Source organism: Ischnura elegans, chromosome 9 (genome assembly GCF_921293095.1).
Source record: "Ischnura elegans chromosome 9, ioIscEleg1.1, whole genome shotgun sequence".
In the NCBI taxonomy this organism is placed as follows: domain Eukaryota; kingdom Metazoa; phylum Arthropoda; class Insecta; order Odonata; family Coenagrionidae; genus Ischnura; species Ischnura elegans.
The window spans coordinates 70,188,536-70,205,207 of NC_060254.1; the positions used below are offsets into that span (position 1 = coordinate 70,188,536).

General features: G+C 38.7%; 1 protein-coding gene across 1 annotated transcript in view; it reads left to right on the forward strand.

Moving 5' to 3' along the window:
• The first annotated feature begins 1,290 nt into the window (after nucleotides 1-1,290).
• LOC124165378 (collagen alpha-2(XI) chain-like) overlaps nucleotides 1,291-16,672 on the forward strand; it is an 89,211-nt gene continuing 73,829 nt past the window's right edge. The window contains exon 1 of the mRNA XM_046542762.1: nucleotides 1,291-1,979. Coding sequence (XP_046398718.1) covers nucleotides 1,838-1,979 — 142 coding nt within the window. The 5' untranslated portion in view covers nucleotides 1,291-1,837. The remainder of the gene's footprint in view (nucleotides 1,980-16,672) is intronic.

Below are 16,672 nucleotides of genomic sequence, written 5' to 3' on the forward strand. Positions count from 1 at the left end.
GAAATTAAACCTGAAGGCTGGAATGAGTAAATTTGAGGAGAGATCGCTACAAATTCAGTCAAAGGAAATTTCACGCATTCAGGGTAGATGGGATAATTCCTTTCCCTGGAACCCCTTGAACTTCTGTTCTATTCTTTATGGGAGAGAAAAAAGCCTTGAATATGCAGCGAGCATATGGAATCCGGTGCAGAGAGACTTAATCCGTGAGTTGCATACAATACAGAGGAAAGCTGCGCGATTCCTCAAAAACTGCTTCGGGCGTAAGACTGCGTTACACAGATGTTTAACGAATTAGGTTGGGAGCCGCAAGAGGCTTGGAGGCTACGTGCTAGGCTTTGATGCTCGAGAAATTGAGAATGGAAATCTCTATGAGCGACACGGAGAACATCATATTAGAATCCCACTGCATTTCCAAATCTGACCGAAACGATAAATTAAGAGAAATAATTTGCCGAACGGATAGGTATGGGAATTCGTTTTTTCTCCGAACAATAACGGACTTGATAAATGCTCTGCGGAACTTGATATAGATGAAAGGCATGACGCGGATGGAAACCTATAAATCCATGGGCGTACCCAGCGAGGGGCAAGGGGGGGGCAGCTGCCCCCCGCCCATAGAAGCAAAAATCGCAAAGTCTTTAAGCAAAATCAGTACAGAATTCAAAATAAAGTAGCCAGCAAATTTTCTTTAGACCCACGAAATATGACATATATTAGTATAAGATATGTAACTAAAATAAAACTATTTTTTCAAGGAAATAATCTCATAAAACCCATGGCTTGAACCCCCCCCCCCCACGCCAGTTATGATCCTGCGTACGCCCTTGTACATATCAGGATCCAAATACTCTTTCTACAAAGCTACCACACTCCCGGCACTCGATGTCGCACCACAAAACAGAAATCAAGCTTGAGAGTGCGGCTACAACTTAAACCCGTGACGCCATCTCATTGGTATTATTTACTCTAGGGTCTGGACGCGGATCGCCCGCCGAGGGAGCCTTTATGGAGGCGGCCACGCGGAATAGCGCTGACTCCTTGGGGCGGGCAGTGACACTGTTGAGCGGACAACGGCGTGAAAAAAGCACTGGGGAGGAGGGAAGGGGTAGCGTATGGGCGAGGGAGCGTGTGGGATGGGTTGTAAATGAGAGCGAAGAGATGATGCGAAGGAGGGAGGCGGGGAGGAGGATTGTACGGGGTTAAAAAGAAGACCAGGGAAGCAAGCAAGGGGGAAGGGGTAAAGACAGTGGTGGAAGGCGAAGACGAAGAAGAAGAAGATGGGCCCGGAGACATTCCGCGTGTGTCAGTGGTCCCCGGGTGATGCTGGAGGGAGGACTGCCAATAGCGACGGGTGACCAACTGGGCAAGGCGGCGGCGGCGGTGGAGGGGCGGAGGCTGCCCTCACGGACTATCTGGTGCTCTTGCAGCTGACGTCGGCCACTCTCGCGGACCGGAGGGACAAACTGGGGTAAAGACCGGAGCGGTTGGAGAAGAAGAGGTGGAAGAGGAGTAGATTATTGTTGTAGTATTGTGGTGCTGCTGACCGAGGAGGTGGGGTAAAGGGGGTTTTTCAAGAGAGACAGGGAGGGAGGAGGGGGGAAAGAAGAAGCAAATCCAGGAGGAGAACCCGAAAGAAGAAGAAGTGGAGGAGAGGTGGTAACCGAGGAGGACAGACGTGGTGGAGAGTGTTTTTTTCTGTGAGTGACGGATCAGAGGATATTTATTAGGGAGAAGAGGGAGGGAGATTAGAAGGAAGAGAGAAGAAGACGAGGGAAAGTAGGAGGAGGAGTTTGGTGGAGAGCAAAGGTTGCGAGGTGTGGAGGTGTCCGTCCGCATCATGGCCCTCTTCCTCCGTCTCCTCGAGGCCTCCACCTCCTCCTCATCTTCCTCCTCCCTCCCCCCTCGACGCCCTCTTCGGCTCCTCCTGCTGCTCCTGATCGCATCCATCGTCGCGGGAGCAAGTGCAGCCGATCCCTCAGGTAAGACCACACGCTTCCTTATCACCTACTACAACTAAAGAGTAAACCTCTTTAGAACTCGCCCACTTCTTCAGAACTCACCACCTTCGATGAACCAACCAACCAACAATTAGGGGAGGAATACGAATAGCCCACTCCACCACATCGCAATGCCACAGCAATAATTCCGGAGATATATGCGGAATATAATAGTAGTCATTTGTTGTCTACTTCATAATTGGTAGAGGAAAATGTGCTTCTTCACAACTCATCTCTTCCGAAGCCAGCTCCTTAGAATCAACCATTTGAGGGAGAAATATGGATAGCTTACCACATCGTTTTGCCAAATGACACCAGTAGAGTACAGTTGAAGACCCAATTCAAATTGAGCTCTGCTGATGAGTGATGACATACTTAGCGTTGGCCAAGAATTTCAGAGAGCTTCTTCTTTGCTATCTACCCATTACAAAAGATGGCCATTCATTTCTCTACAGACAACTTTGCTCTCTAACTCTTAATTTATCGTACTAGTTATGATATCTGGTAAGGTATAGGAAACGTTACTAATGTTTTGATGAAATTATTGTGCCGTATCAATACCTCTTTAGAACTCATTTACTACAATGAAATAACCTTTTCCGAAGCCAGCTCCTTAGAACCAACCACTTCAGGGAAGAATCTGAGTTGCCCACCCCATCGTTGTGCCACATGACATAAAGTAGAAGAATCTCGATTCAAATTGAGATCTGTTGGTGAAATGAGGATCTATTTAGCGTTGGCCAAGTTCTTCGTTATCCATTAACTACTAAAGCGTCAATCTCTAGAGAACTCACCTACTTCTTTTGTACGCACCTCTTCCGAAGCCAGCTCCTTAAAACCAACCACTTGAGGGAGGAATATGAATAGTCTACCACATCGTGTTTCGAAATGACACCAGTGGAGTACAGTGGAAGACCCGATTCAAATTAAGCCCTGCTAATGAGTGATGGTACGATGATATGGTCGTATATTTAGCTTTGTTCAAGAATTCCAGACAGCTACTTCTTTATCACCTACCCAATACTATAATCAACCTCGTGAGAACCCAACTTTTCCGAAGCTAGCTCCTTAGAACCAGCCAATTAGGGGAGAGAGACGAATAGCCCACCCCATCACATCGTTGTGCCGAATGACGCCAGAAGAGTACAGTAGAAGATCCGATTCAAATGTCTTTATTACAAACGAAGTTAGGTCTGCACTAACAGTGCCAAACTGCCTGCTCCACAACCAGGTTGACAATTATGCGCTACCGGCCGTTGCCTTGTCGCCTTTCGTTGTGGGGATGTTGCCTTTCATAGTGTTGCACCTTTTGCTGGTTGCTGGAGTTTTGCAAAGGAGAACCACTGTATTGGGGAGACAAGAATTCATTGTGGCTTGCCACTGTCTATCTCTCATTTTGTGGGGAGGCGGTTTTTGGTCCGTTTTCGCACTTTTTCCCGTAACTTTACGCAAACTCGAGCTACAGCGCTGGAATTAACTCTAAAATGTGCGTGAAGATATTCTACGTCGAACGCACCGAATTCCATCCCTGTAGCACTTGGTACGACTGAGATAGACCCTAAAGTAATACTGCGCAAAATGCAGACAGACTAACACACTAAAAACCTAACATTAATAGATAGACCATTTAAAAAATTTAATTGTTTGACAATCAAATTTGTACACTTTTTGACATTCATGTCCTGAATGGTGGTAAATCCACCCAGGCGGGATTCCAAACCAAGACCTTCAAGTTGGCAGAAGGGGACATTGCCCCGGCGCCACCAACGCCGGCAAATTGAGCTCTGCTTATGAGAGATGATATATTTAGAGTTGACCAAGAATTCCAGGGAGCTTCCTCTTTGTTATCTTGTCACTACTAAAGAATCAACCTCCTTTTAGATCTCACCAAATTCTTTGGAACACACCTCTTCCGAAGCTAGCTCCTTAGAACCAGCCACTTGGGGAAGGAATACGAATAGCCCAATTCACCCCATTGTTATGCCGCATGACACCAGTAGAGTACATTACATGACCCTATTAAAACTGAGCCTTGCATGGGTGGTGATATATTCAGTGTTGACCAAGAATTCCAGGGTTTTTTGCGGAATATAAACAGTACTTATTTATTGTCTACCTAATAATTGGTAGAGGAAAATGTACCAGGAAATGTAGATCTGAAATTATACAAAATTTTCTTGAATTTCTTTTCCGTATGTTTTTTTACTGCATGTATAATTGCATTAAGTATTAGCAATCAAAATTTACACTCAAATGATTGCTATATCTATTGCAGTTATTCAGTGTAAAATCAAATTAATTCTCTCCTTAAATGACCAAAATTTCGGGCGCATAGGCTCTAATTTGGGAAATCGTATCACGGTTCACAATTTCTATGCATCAAAAATTGATGCCTTCGCCTCATTTTTATCAACTCTAAAAAAATGGATGGTTTAATAAATTAAAATAACATTTCGAAAGCAGTTTTCGAAATATTTATCATACTCGATGGTGAAATCCAATGTGGTCCTAGTTAGAAATGATACTCCACGAGTAACAGTTGCACCTCATGAGCATGTTAAGAGTTAGCAGAATATTTTAAGTTGACTGGAAAAATAGATGCAGTAGTAAAGTGACTGCAGACTGAAGTCCCTACACAAAAAATATTAAACGAAATAGAGGACATCTAAAAGGAAAACCAGTTTATTTTCTCTAATACCCATCGTCTTCTATTTCCTCCTTTGGAAATGGTAGCTGTTCTCAAGTATGTTTTCTAATATTTCCCCATTTCCTATGATGCACGGAAATAGGAAAAAAAATGTATAACCGGAGAGGCACTTATGATCAGCAACCAACTTCAAAGTGTGTTCACCCGAAAAAAATTTTACACTTCTTATAATAAGGGAAATTTCAACGGACTTGTCGTCATGAACGTGATACTGGGGGCGGTAAACATGATGGTATAGACCTATAAATGAATGATACGGAACTGATTATTTTAATTAGTAGTTTACCAAATAATTATTTACTTCATTTCGTCCATTGACCAGTTAAGATTTCAAAATTCATAGTCTAGAGATACCTACTTGCTTTAGCACGTTCGTTTTTCTCAGATGATCATAGCATAACATTGAAACCTAAGCATAAATATTTCGAGAAATCACTTTTTCAACCTCAAAAAGGGGAATTATGAAAGTTTTCACCCGGTTAAGGTTATTTTACAGTTAGAACGTTTTGCGGGTTAGATTAGTCTATTTACCTCGTATAGATGACCTCATACACATATTTACATTTTAGCGAAGAGGGGTAGAAATAATTCGAAAATAAAACGAATTTTTATTCCCCACCATTTTAATTGGATAATAGAGCATTAAACAGATCTCAACATTTATTGAATCCACAGGCTTGAGCTTCATTCTTTTAAGCATCTTTAATTTCGTAGGGAAAATAAATTACTTGGTCCAAGCCATGATAAACTAGGCTCACTGTTAATATTGTTATGCCAGTAAAACAATACTATATTTCTGTTCCTATAATTAAGAACCAAGATATCTGTCAGTCTATGCAACGCCAATGTATGGTTTGTTAGTCCGAAAGCATAACGTAATCACTTAGTGAATCCATGGCAGCAAGGGATCTCGCAAAAGGATAACATGTGATGGATAATTTTAAATAAAATAAAATTAAGAAAGGTGTATGTAGCAAAAGCATTCTTACCCACTTTACCAAACTGGAGGAATAATCGAAATTCACCAAGTGTTTTGGAATCACAGTGATGCTATAATTGTTTTTAAATATTATGGAAGAATTACTATCAATCATTTATCCAGAAATTTAGCAAAGAGAACTACCAAACAAATCTACCTTCGACGAAATTGCGAGATGTACAGCGGTATTTCTCTCCACGTAAATTTTAATCGATTCGTGACATATAATCAGATTATTTAACTCACCTTACAATCTATACGTAAACCTATGAGTGGCCCAACTCACATTTTTAGAACATACACATCAATGAAAATATATCTATTTACAGCAATGATTGCTGGCAGTGTACTACAGCCTCTGATCGCTGGCTACAGAAAGCAAGCCCTGAATTAGAAAGACCAATTCGGAAATATTTAAATGTACATTTCTCAGCGTAGTATGTTCAAATATAGCCATGATGTCGATGAACCTCCATGAGCGCCCGATATGACTGAGAAAAGTCAGAAGAACGGCCTTGAAAATTATCAAATTAAAGGTTAAAAAAAACTCATCCGAAGTCTTTGCCGAGGTCTGCCGAATTGGAAGTAATCTTTTTCTCTCTTTCAAAGCTTAAACTCCATTTTATATTTGAATAGTCCCTGGCCGATGAAAGTGGATGTTAGAGCAAAAAAAGTAAATAAGATAGCAGAGGCGACATCATGAGCTGCCGTTTTAATTAATTTTAGTTTTAATTACCTTACCACCAGTAATTAATAGAAATTTAAATGGAAGACAGTAGACGATTGAGAATAACCAATTACAGCTTAGATGTCAAGGCAAATACCTATAATATTAAGCAAAATCGTCACTTAATAGAGAAAAAGGTGGATTAGCTTCCACCATTACTTACGTGCTATCATTGAATGCGACGTTAATGTCCGCGTCAGATCTTCTAAAATTAAATCGGCCACAATCTCGAGTTATTTAAACCTACAGCATCTGATAAATGAAATGACGTAATGATTTAATCGCAAACTTCTACGTTCAATTGAAAAAAGAGGTGGTAAACCAAAATAAAGCTAATGAATACAAGACTTGAGACTGGATCAGTGGCGCCGACTCTATGGGGCCTGAGGGGGCCCGTGCCCCCCCAAAAATTCGTTACAGATGTGAGGAAAAAATGTGTCAAGCTTGTCGATCTTCCCCGGAGTGTCCAGATATCGAGATTCGAGTGCTCAGGGTTCTAATGTTGATCATATGACTCTTCTAAAATGCTTAAAAAACTTAAAACTCACTTCTTATAAAATTTACCGGGTCAAGGTCCCCGGTTTGGACCCCCTCAATATTTTTTGTAAGTTGGCACCCCTGGACTGGATAACAATTACTAAAACTAATTCCAAGTCAAACTTAGCAAACCTTAGCGCAACGGTGACACAAGTCATGAAAGCCTTTATTCAGGTACCTCTATTATTACTTTCTCCGGCGGTATCCATGTTTTAACAGAAAGATTTATTCGAACTATGCGGCTATTCGTCACTCAATACATAGGGTGAATTAAATATTCATTTCTCCGACGAAGCAAAAGATACGTTCTAATCGCGCCAACGCAATGATATTTTCGTGGACTCAGACTGATAATGAAGGATAACGGTTACAAATAAAGGCAAAAGAAATGTCTTCCATTCATCTCATTCAAGATGTTCTATAAGCAATTTTTCTTCTGCGCCAAATTTTCTCGTAATAATTTATGGACTCGGCTAAACATTTTGATAAGAAATGACATCCAACTGAGTGTCCATGAGACGAGTTAGCGAGATCCTTTAAAATGTATTAGAGCTTTTATCCAGGACTAATAAAAGTATGAAAGCAGTTGTCGCAGCCAAAATTTGATATTGAACACTTGTTAACTCGCTAAACGATAAGGGTATAAGGTCATCGCAATATTTTTTCAATGCCATCTGGCATTCAATGCCAGATTTTAATTCAGCTACTTTTCCTCACAATGAATACGGATATTCAGGATTAAATTTAGATATTCCTCCGACTACTTTAACCTTAATAACTACGTAAATGTAACAATAAAAGAAGAAGCTATTTAATCTACAACCCGTTTTCCAACTTCGCTTCTGTCATTTTTAAGCAACAAAAGTGAAGTGTGAGCAATTAATGAAGAGAAGAACAACAACAGGAGATTATTTTTCACATCTTTTACCTTAATTTCCCCACCTCACCATTCACTTACTTCCCGAAAATTATTCTCGCACGGCTTCCACGAATTGGGGAGGCAAGGGGTCCACTTTGATCCAGGCTTCCAGATTTCGGAGGCCTCTGAATAACTTTAAAAAATCTTCCCAGTGCTCTTTAAGTTAGGGTGGAAGGGGCAAAGAAAACATTGGACGAAACTGCATATTAGTGCATGGATACTCAAATTAAGAGATACAATCTTCCATTCGAGCAGTCTTATTTTGATGACTTAATACTTCAAGCTTTCGCAATAATTTTGAAATTTTTATGGTAAGTAAAGTTCACATTTACCGGTGCCTTTAGGAGTGAAAAAAATTACAATAATATTTTATCTGATTAAAATTTTCATATTTAAGGTTTAGATAGACGACAATATGGGTGTACTCTATACACCCGGAAAATTTCACGATGATAGATTAAGCTTTTAAAAAACAATAAGATGGGTGAAACGGCAAAAGAAAATGCAACTAAATATGATCGGTCGAACGGGAGTGATACAGCATCTAAAATCTATTCAGCTTATCAGTTCAGAAGCCAGAATTCAAACTCAAGGCCAAGCATTCCGTTGGCTTCTTGAGAGTTTTATAGTCTCATACCCGGAAAATATACGGTGACAATCCCCAACATATGTTCTTAATCCGTGGTCTCGGGTTTAAATCCCGACGGTGACAGAGAATTTTCTGCTCAACTCCTGCTTGAATGTAATGTGGAGGACATTTCAAGCGCAACATTCCGTCCGTCGGGTGGGACATTAAGCCGTGGTCCCCTTGGCGCCTTTCGTGAGGAGCAGGCTAATGCTGACGCCGGGTTTCTCTCCACCCTTCCCTCATGGCGCAAATGACCTCAGCTGTCGGTCGCATCCTCCAAATAACATACCATTATCATTTATCAGCTACCTTTATCATTCATCTAACGTTCCATTATTTCTAAAACAGCACGCCTGATAACGCGACGTTGTGCATTGCATAGAAAGTAGCCAAAGCTAAAACAAACACCACGGAGCTAACAACAATGTGGGAACTTAAAATTATTTAAAGTATATCATTATATTATTTGGGAAAGCCTAACTTAAAAATGCATATTGAATACACGTAGTCGCTTCATTTACTTGATTCAAGATGTATAAAATTAATTGCAGGAATGGAGGCAAGGAAATTCAATTATTATACGAAACCAAAGAAAATACTTTTTAACGTGATTCCTATTTAAGATTCACAAGTACGGAAAACTTGATTGCTTACAGGAATTCCTTTTTATTCACTACACACTTCCGCCAAAAATTGGGAACCTCCCCGGGAAATGCTTAACATTCCTAATAACCAAGCATGTATGCCACAAAACTCGTCGGTGAATTAAAGTCCAACGATGAAATTTCCATCCTCGTCATACCCGTCAAGCAGCTGCCGTAATTCGTTCTGGTCACTATTATTTCAAAATCTCCACAACGTAGTATTCTAAGCTTAATAGTAAATAGACCTACTTCAGTATGTAAAAACAATATGCCCTGTGCATTCGAAATATTCTTAACCTATAACAGAAATTGTGCCATATGCTATATTTAATGATTATATATGATTGGGTTAATATCTATGTCATTATAATGAAGGCCAATGCTTATTTAATTCAGAACTTTTGTAAAGATTTAGCTCGCTAAGGTTCTCCTCACGATCGAATTCATGGAATTCCCAACCTAATTTTGCTTTTTTTTACCTCTGGACATTGCCTTATTTAACATAGGGTACATAAGATCCAAGATACCTAATAAAGGTTTTACTGATTGTTTCTAACGTTGATCATAACTATCATCTCCATCAAATTTATTCGAAAATTATTCATGGAAGCTCTAAACAAGATTTCCACCATGGCATACGATAACAAAGGTTTCTTTCTCAAGGGAGAGTAGCGTAGAGAATAGGAAGTACAGGCGAAGCCTAAAAAGACACTTGAGATAGCAGTCACATACATAGCAACCATTTGGCACGGATTCTCCACGTTTTCCGCCTTGACGTCCTTGAAAGAATGACATCCTGTAAGTAGGTTGGGCTGATACAAGCGTGGGCCAAAAAGCAGAGCCAGTTCCGCATCAGCATGCATAATTTTTGCCAAGCCAAATGAACATCATGAAATTTATGGATTAGTTCCACATCCAAAAAAGGACAAGAGTACTTATAGAATAAAATGTAAAGATTTGCATTAGAACAAAAACTGTCATCCAATTCTTATTAAATTCTTGTTGAGCTTCAAATTATAATGAAATAACGAAGATTTTCCATGCACTATCTCCAGACCAGCATCATTGCTCCTATGAATCATTCTCGATACTAAAATTGACATCAGGCCAACAACGTTACTCTGGATGATATAATCAGCATCATGGACAAGTAATGGAGCAAGTCCTCACACGACACAAAAGCTTACAGTGCACCACAATGAACGCGAAGAACTTACATCAACATAACGTTTGAGAAGATTTACACAAGATAAAAGAAAGGCAATTCATAACATTCAGAAGCTTTAAATTAAAATTCTAACAGGTTTTAGGTCTATGAATGACCACATATTCAGATTCACAAGTACAGAAAACTTGATTGCTTACAGGAATTCCTCCTATCCACAACAGACTTCCCACAAAAAATGGGAGCCTCACCCGGAAATGCTTAACATTCCTAATTACCGAGCATATATGCCTCAAAACTCGTCGGCGGACTGTATCCTTTTAGGCTTATGAATGACCACGAATTCAAAAGCTTACAACAAGATTCCTTTTGCTTTAGAACTATGTTTTTTGGGAAACTTAACCCGTAAAAGATTCCCTCTTTATTAAACAAAATCATCAATTCATTTAATGGTATGGAAAAGGGAGCATGAAAGCTTAAGCAGCTTATCCATAGGAAAATATCATAAATAATTAGTGAGATGGAATCGGTTTCGCTTCAGTAAAAAATAAATTCACACGCAAAAGTAAGTTCACTTATTCGTGTGGTAAATGGATGCGCGTCGATCACTTCTTACAAGCAGCCACGTTTCCCGAGTAGGGACCCATGGAACATATGTTCCAGTTCCACTCGTTCGTAAACTCAAAATTTTAAAATGAGTTTGATACAAAGGAAACATTAAGCCATAAATCCCTAGATAAACGTTTAAAATTCTCTTTTCTTTCCACTTTTCCAAATGTGAACATTAATCTGAGAATGTTCTAAAGAGACTGAACGCGGCGGAGGTGTTCAATTGCATCTACAGAAATGAACCTACCTCGATCATTGGAGGGATGAAAATGGAGTTTAAAATCGATAGATAAGAAAGAGATAGCGTTTTCCCGTTTTTTCCTATTTTTTTCTATTTAATTAAATGGCTTTTTAAATCAAAACGAAAATTTTTGCATATTATAGGTGAAATATAATGAGGGAAAAATGTATGAGAAAGTACAAGGAATAGCATGAGAAGAGAAGAAATCACTAAATGATTTGAACTGTAAGTAGAGGAAAAAGATGGCTGAACATTTAAGGATGACAGCACCAATACTTCAGGTAAATGGGTCAGGAAGATAGAAAAGGAGCCCATGGTCTATGGATGAGATGGAAGTCAAACCGTATATTCTGAGAGGAACACGATTAAAGAATGGAAAGCTACCGATGAGATGGGTAAAAGCAGCGTATTACATTCAATTTCAAATGGTAGATGACGTCTAATCATTAAAATCTCTCTTCTCTAACTAATATCAACCTCAGTAACGTTGCAACACAATTTGATATTCATTTCCAAGCACTTGGGCGAATATATATTTATTCCTTTACTTATTCCCATACCGCCGAAAAAAGCACTACATTGGCCTTATCTTCGGGGGTTTTTAACAAGCTAACAACTAAACGTAAACAAGCATCCATGACCTGGATAGGGATAATCTACCCGGATGGGATTCGACCCTCGGCCTTCGGTACGGTTTTATAGTCTCCGATAACAATTTTATTTTTACCTACGGGAATTTTCCAAGGGGTATTTTTTTGCAAGTACCACCAATACTTCAGCTAAATGGGCCACGTGGGTCACTAATTAGTAACTTTAACATCATGGGTAACTCTATAGTAGAACATAAGTTGTTAAAACAATTACAATACTTCAGGTAAATGGGTCAGTAAGACAAAAGGAGCCCATGGTCAATGGGTGATGGATTTATTCCCATACCCTTAATTTCGGGGGTTTCTAACAAGCTAATAACTATACGTAGACAACCATCCATGACCTGGAAAGGGAAAATCTAAAAGCTTTTACTAATGTAACATCTTTATTCCAAGAATAAAACATTAATTAAAGCTTTTCGAGGAACCAGAGCTGATTGAAAACGCCTATTCCCCAACCAAGATTCTATCTCCCATAATAACCACTAGTTTTAGTCACATTTAATTGTGAGTCCAAGACCGAATAAAAAAGACGGAGTCAGCTATCCAACGGGTCGGATACAGAAACTGAAATTGTCGCATTTTGCACGATCTTCTGACGGAGCGTAATGCAAAGATGCAATCCAAGCGCGACAACTGGGCCTTTCCATTCCCTCAATTGAATAAACGGAGTCCCTCTTGGCGGACACATGCGAGAAGCATTACGCGCGCGCGGGTCTCGTTCCCGCTTTAAAAAGCCGGTGAATGCGGAGAGAGACAGACGGGTGGGGATCTAATGCTGCCAGTGACGTCACTCGGCTGGACGGCTTTTAAATAGAAACAATGCTGTCATCTCGCGGAGAACTCCAGGAAGCGATAAAATTTATGAGGCTATTTTGAGTCAAAATATGGAAAATACAACCGCAAAACTCCAAGTCGGATTCGCCGGTTCCGCGCTTGAAGTTTAACATAGTATCTTTTCACCAGTAATAAGGAAGTGCACTGGATCAATTAACCCAATACTTTGAGGAAAGAAGAGTTTTTTGAACCTTATGTTATCAGCCATTGCTGGTTAATTAGCGTTAGAAATCTGTAAATTTTATTCAAATTAACAAAACATTTACGATCACATTGCATACAGTATCCTAGAAAAGTGATACATTAAATCCTTTCCACCAATTACTGAGTCTGATTTAAAGGTTTACCGATGTTATTGGCACATCCTCTTCTTTTTGTGTTGCTAGCTGTAGATCTTGCATCTTTATAGAATAGGATTGCACGCTTTAACGAAGATAAGTTAGAATAAGTAGGCCTATTTTTCTAAAAAAATAAATAAATAATTTAACACATTATTTCATCACCGCTTTCACACAGCCACGCTGTAACTTATTCCGATTTAAAGGTTTACCAATGCTATCAGTATATCCTCTTCATTTTGTGGTGCTCGGTCGCCTGAATATTTTTATGATAGGATTGTACGCTTTCAGGAAGATAAGTTAAAAGAGGAACCTAGGCCTATTTTGCTCATGAATAAATAAATTATTTGATATTTCATTCATATTAAATATTCTCATTAATATTCAAATTCAAAACTAATATTAACGGCTTAAGGTAACTTACTACACCAATCTTCATCATAAACTACTATTGACGAATTTGCAAATTGGTTCCCCCGCTAGATAATTGCTCCCCTTAAAATAAATGACTACCATTTATTTAATAATTCTCATAATTACAGCAACGAAAATTTTGTAGCCAAAAAAATTACAGCGCCTTTATCTCCCATAATCTAAATATTTTTACAGCTCATCTTTCCTTACTGATTCTTCTTATCACTTGGCTCTGATGATTGAGCATGTTTTTCATATCTATTTGATTTAAGTCTTCATTTTCTCTATGCATTATTATCCCAATAGCAATGCCAATATAAACTACGGTAGAAAAAAATCCCGACAGCAAAGATCTAAATAATTCAAAATAACCATCCGCTCCTGTAATTGTTTTTTATAAGATAACTTTAAATTACTGAAATGAAATACCAGCTGAGATAATGAGTACGCTTTGAAACTCTAGGTGAAGGAATGAGTATATATTTCCTTTTTATTCGACGTTTTACAGATAATCTCACTTCTTTACCTGCCATATATTTCATCCGATTCGTCTAGCAAACCTTCCCTACGATCGCACGAGCAGTATCAGAGGCTGCACGATCGGCGTAGATTGCTAGAGCAATTGAGAGAGATATCTTTCGGAGCGACACGGAGAACATCATATAGGGACTCCAAAATATTTTTCGATCCTACAAAAACGATAAATTAAGAAACATATCTTGACAAAAAGATAGGAATGGGAACTCGTTTTTCCCCGGACAATAAAGGACATTAATAAAAGGTAGGCGGAACTTCGTTAAAGCATTTCCTTTTTATTTGTTAAAAGTTGGTGTCCTGACAGCCCCCGCCTCAAGTCTATAGAAGTGTTCAGCTTAGTAAAACCACTTGTCTGTTTCCACACACTTTTGTTAAAACCGACCATGGTTTCGGCAACTCGTGCCATTATCAAGGCCTTGATGGACGCGGAAATCTTTGATATTCAGCTTAGTAAAACTGCTTGTCTGTTTCCACACACTTTTATTTGAACCATGGTTTCGGCAACTCGTGCCATTATCAAAGATTTCCACCGTATCACGCCGGACACTGTATCTTGTATTCTAGTTAAGTGGCCTGCGGGGTAGTAAGTAGATGTAGATGAACTTTTAGGCTAACTAAAAAACTTCGGTACATGTTTCGCCGCGGGTGGTTTAAGGACTTTGATGCATGAAAAATTGAAACTAAAAAGTATGGGACTGCGAGCAAAATAAAATTGAGGTACCCATATATAGAGATGAGGTCAATACGCTTCAATTAAGCAATCATTTGCGGCCCATGGAATACTTCAACTCATAAAAACTTTGTAGGGAAATATAATTAAATCCGCAATCAATTTAACTATAATTTTTTTCTCCGCGTTCTGATAAATAGCAATAATTTAATACTAATCGATGACTAAGTTCTAACAACAAGTATCTCCAAATTTGGCCGGGTGTCAAACACAGGTATCTTAAACAAAGTGAAATTACATTAAAAAATAGAATTCAAGCAAAAAGCAACTCTTTGTTGGCAAGTGTATGCTTCTTTTTCAGTTTTCTGAATTTTTGGTTTTTAATTTTAGCGCACAATTAGAAAAAATTAATCGTTTTTTTTTTTTGCTCTCCTGAAAATTTGAAATTTTTGAGATACGTGTTGTTAGAACTTAGCCATCGCAATAGACCATTATAACGTAATTTACTTGACTTCGACAAAAACATTTTGCGTTCATATTTTCGCCTCTGTTTTATTGAGCATAAGGCTTTTGTTAACTAGCGGAACGAATATTGGGCTATCGATAAACACCGCGTAAAAATAAAGATACCCCGAATATTTATCCTTTTCAGTGATTAAATAAAAACGGGGCAATAATTACGATCGGATTCTCATTCCGAGGCAGATTCTTTCTGCATCCAATCCCTTATTATTAAAAAATATCCTATTTACATTAGGTGATCAATACATTCTTGCTAATTTCTAGGATATAATAGTAATTTTAAGGCAAAACAAATTGTAATTAGCATACAACTAACCTAACGTCCATCAAATTAAGGCTTAATTCAGTAACTACCCTGTAGCCTTTGCATCAAACAAGTATAAAATTTTAAAAACTTGGAAATGCCTTCATGACCTTAAATGCATTGACGCTGGACTCATTGCCAACCACTTCTTCCGAAAAATGCAGTCAAACGAGGCAAACCTCTATCATATTTTCAGCGATAAAATCTGCATTTACGTGTATTTGTATGTAATTGAATTACCGAATAAAATCACATTTCAACAGCAGAAAAATCAACGAATTTAGGAATACCATACCAATAACTTTAGATGCCTTTTAAAAATACAAAACTCTCTAGGCGTCTCCAAACAATTGTAGTGACATTAATATATTTATTTATGCAGTTTATTGTGCATATTTAGTAGTTGCTAGCATTACATTTTCGTGTTTTCCGCTAAATAAAATGACAATTTTAAGCATTTTTTCCATAAACATGGGGTCTCAACTACTTAGGTATTGAGCTATGGAAACGCAAACATTTATTTGAATGCACGTCGCATTTACCATGAAAATGGTTTTTCTTGAGTTTCCAGTCTTATCGAAATTTTATTTAAAATTGTGGACTTTTTAGGACATTAAATAATTGAGGTTGGATGAAAATTTGCTTATATAGTAGCCCGAAACTATTAATATCAAATTGGGCGATATTGCCTGATCATATCGCTCAAAATCTCGTTTAATAAAGCTCAAAGAAAGCAGTTTCAGACAATTATAATCGCTTATTTCCGTTTAAACCTTAGATATTTATGGCCCTTAAAAATTCAGAGTGCTAAATAAAATGTCGGAAAGGATGGATACCCAAGAAAAACAGTTTTCATTATAATGGCAATGTGCATTAAAAAATGTTTCCGTTGCCATAGCTCAGTAACTAAGGTGCTGCAACCCCATGCTTATCGGGCAAAAAAATGCTTAAAATTGTTACCCCCTGAAGTAGGTACAGAAGATTTCTCCTCAAATACCCTGTATAATGAACAATGACGATGAACAGCAATTAACAGCAGAAGTTAACGCCATCGACTTCGTTTTCACTGACCATGTAATCCGTATTGTTTCCGAAGCAAGGAGATCCATGCACATTGAGTGGGGAAGCTAAAACGGAATTCAACTGAGACGGAAGAAAGCGAAGGGATTAAGTGGACCCGTTTCACTTGACCCTAGGCGCTTTGCAGTCGCGGACGGCGACGAACGCTAACCAAGGAAGATGACATT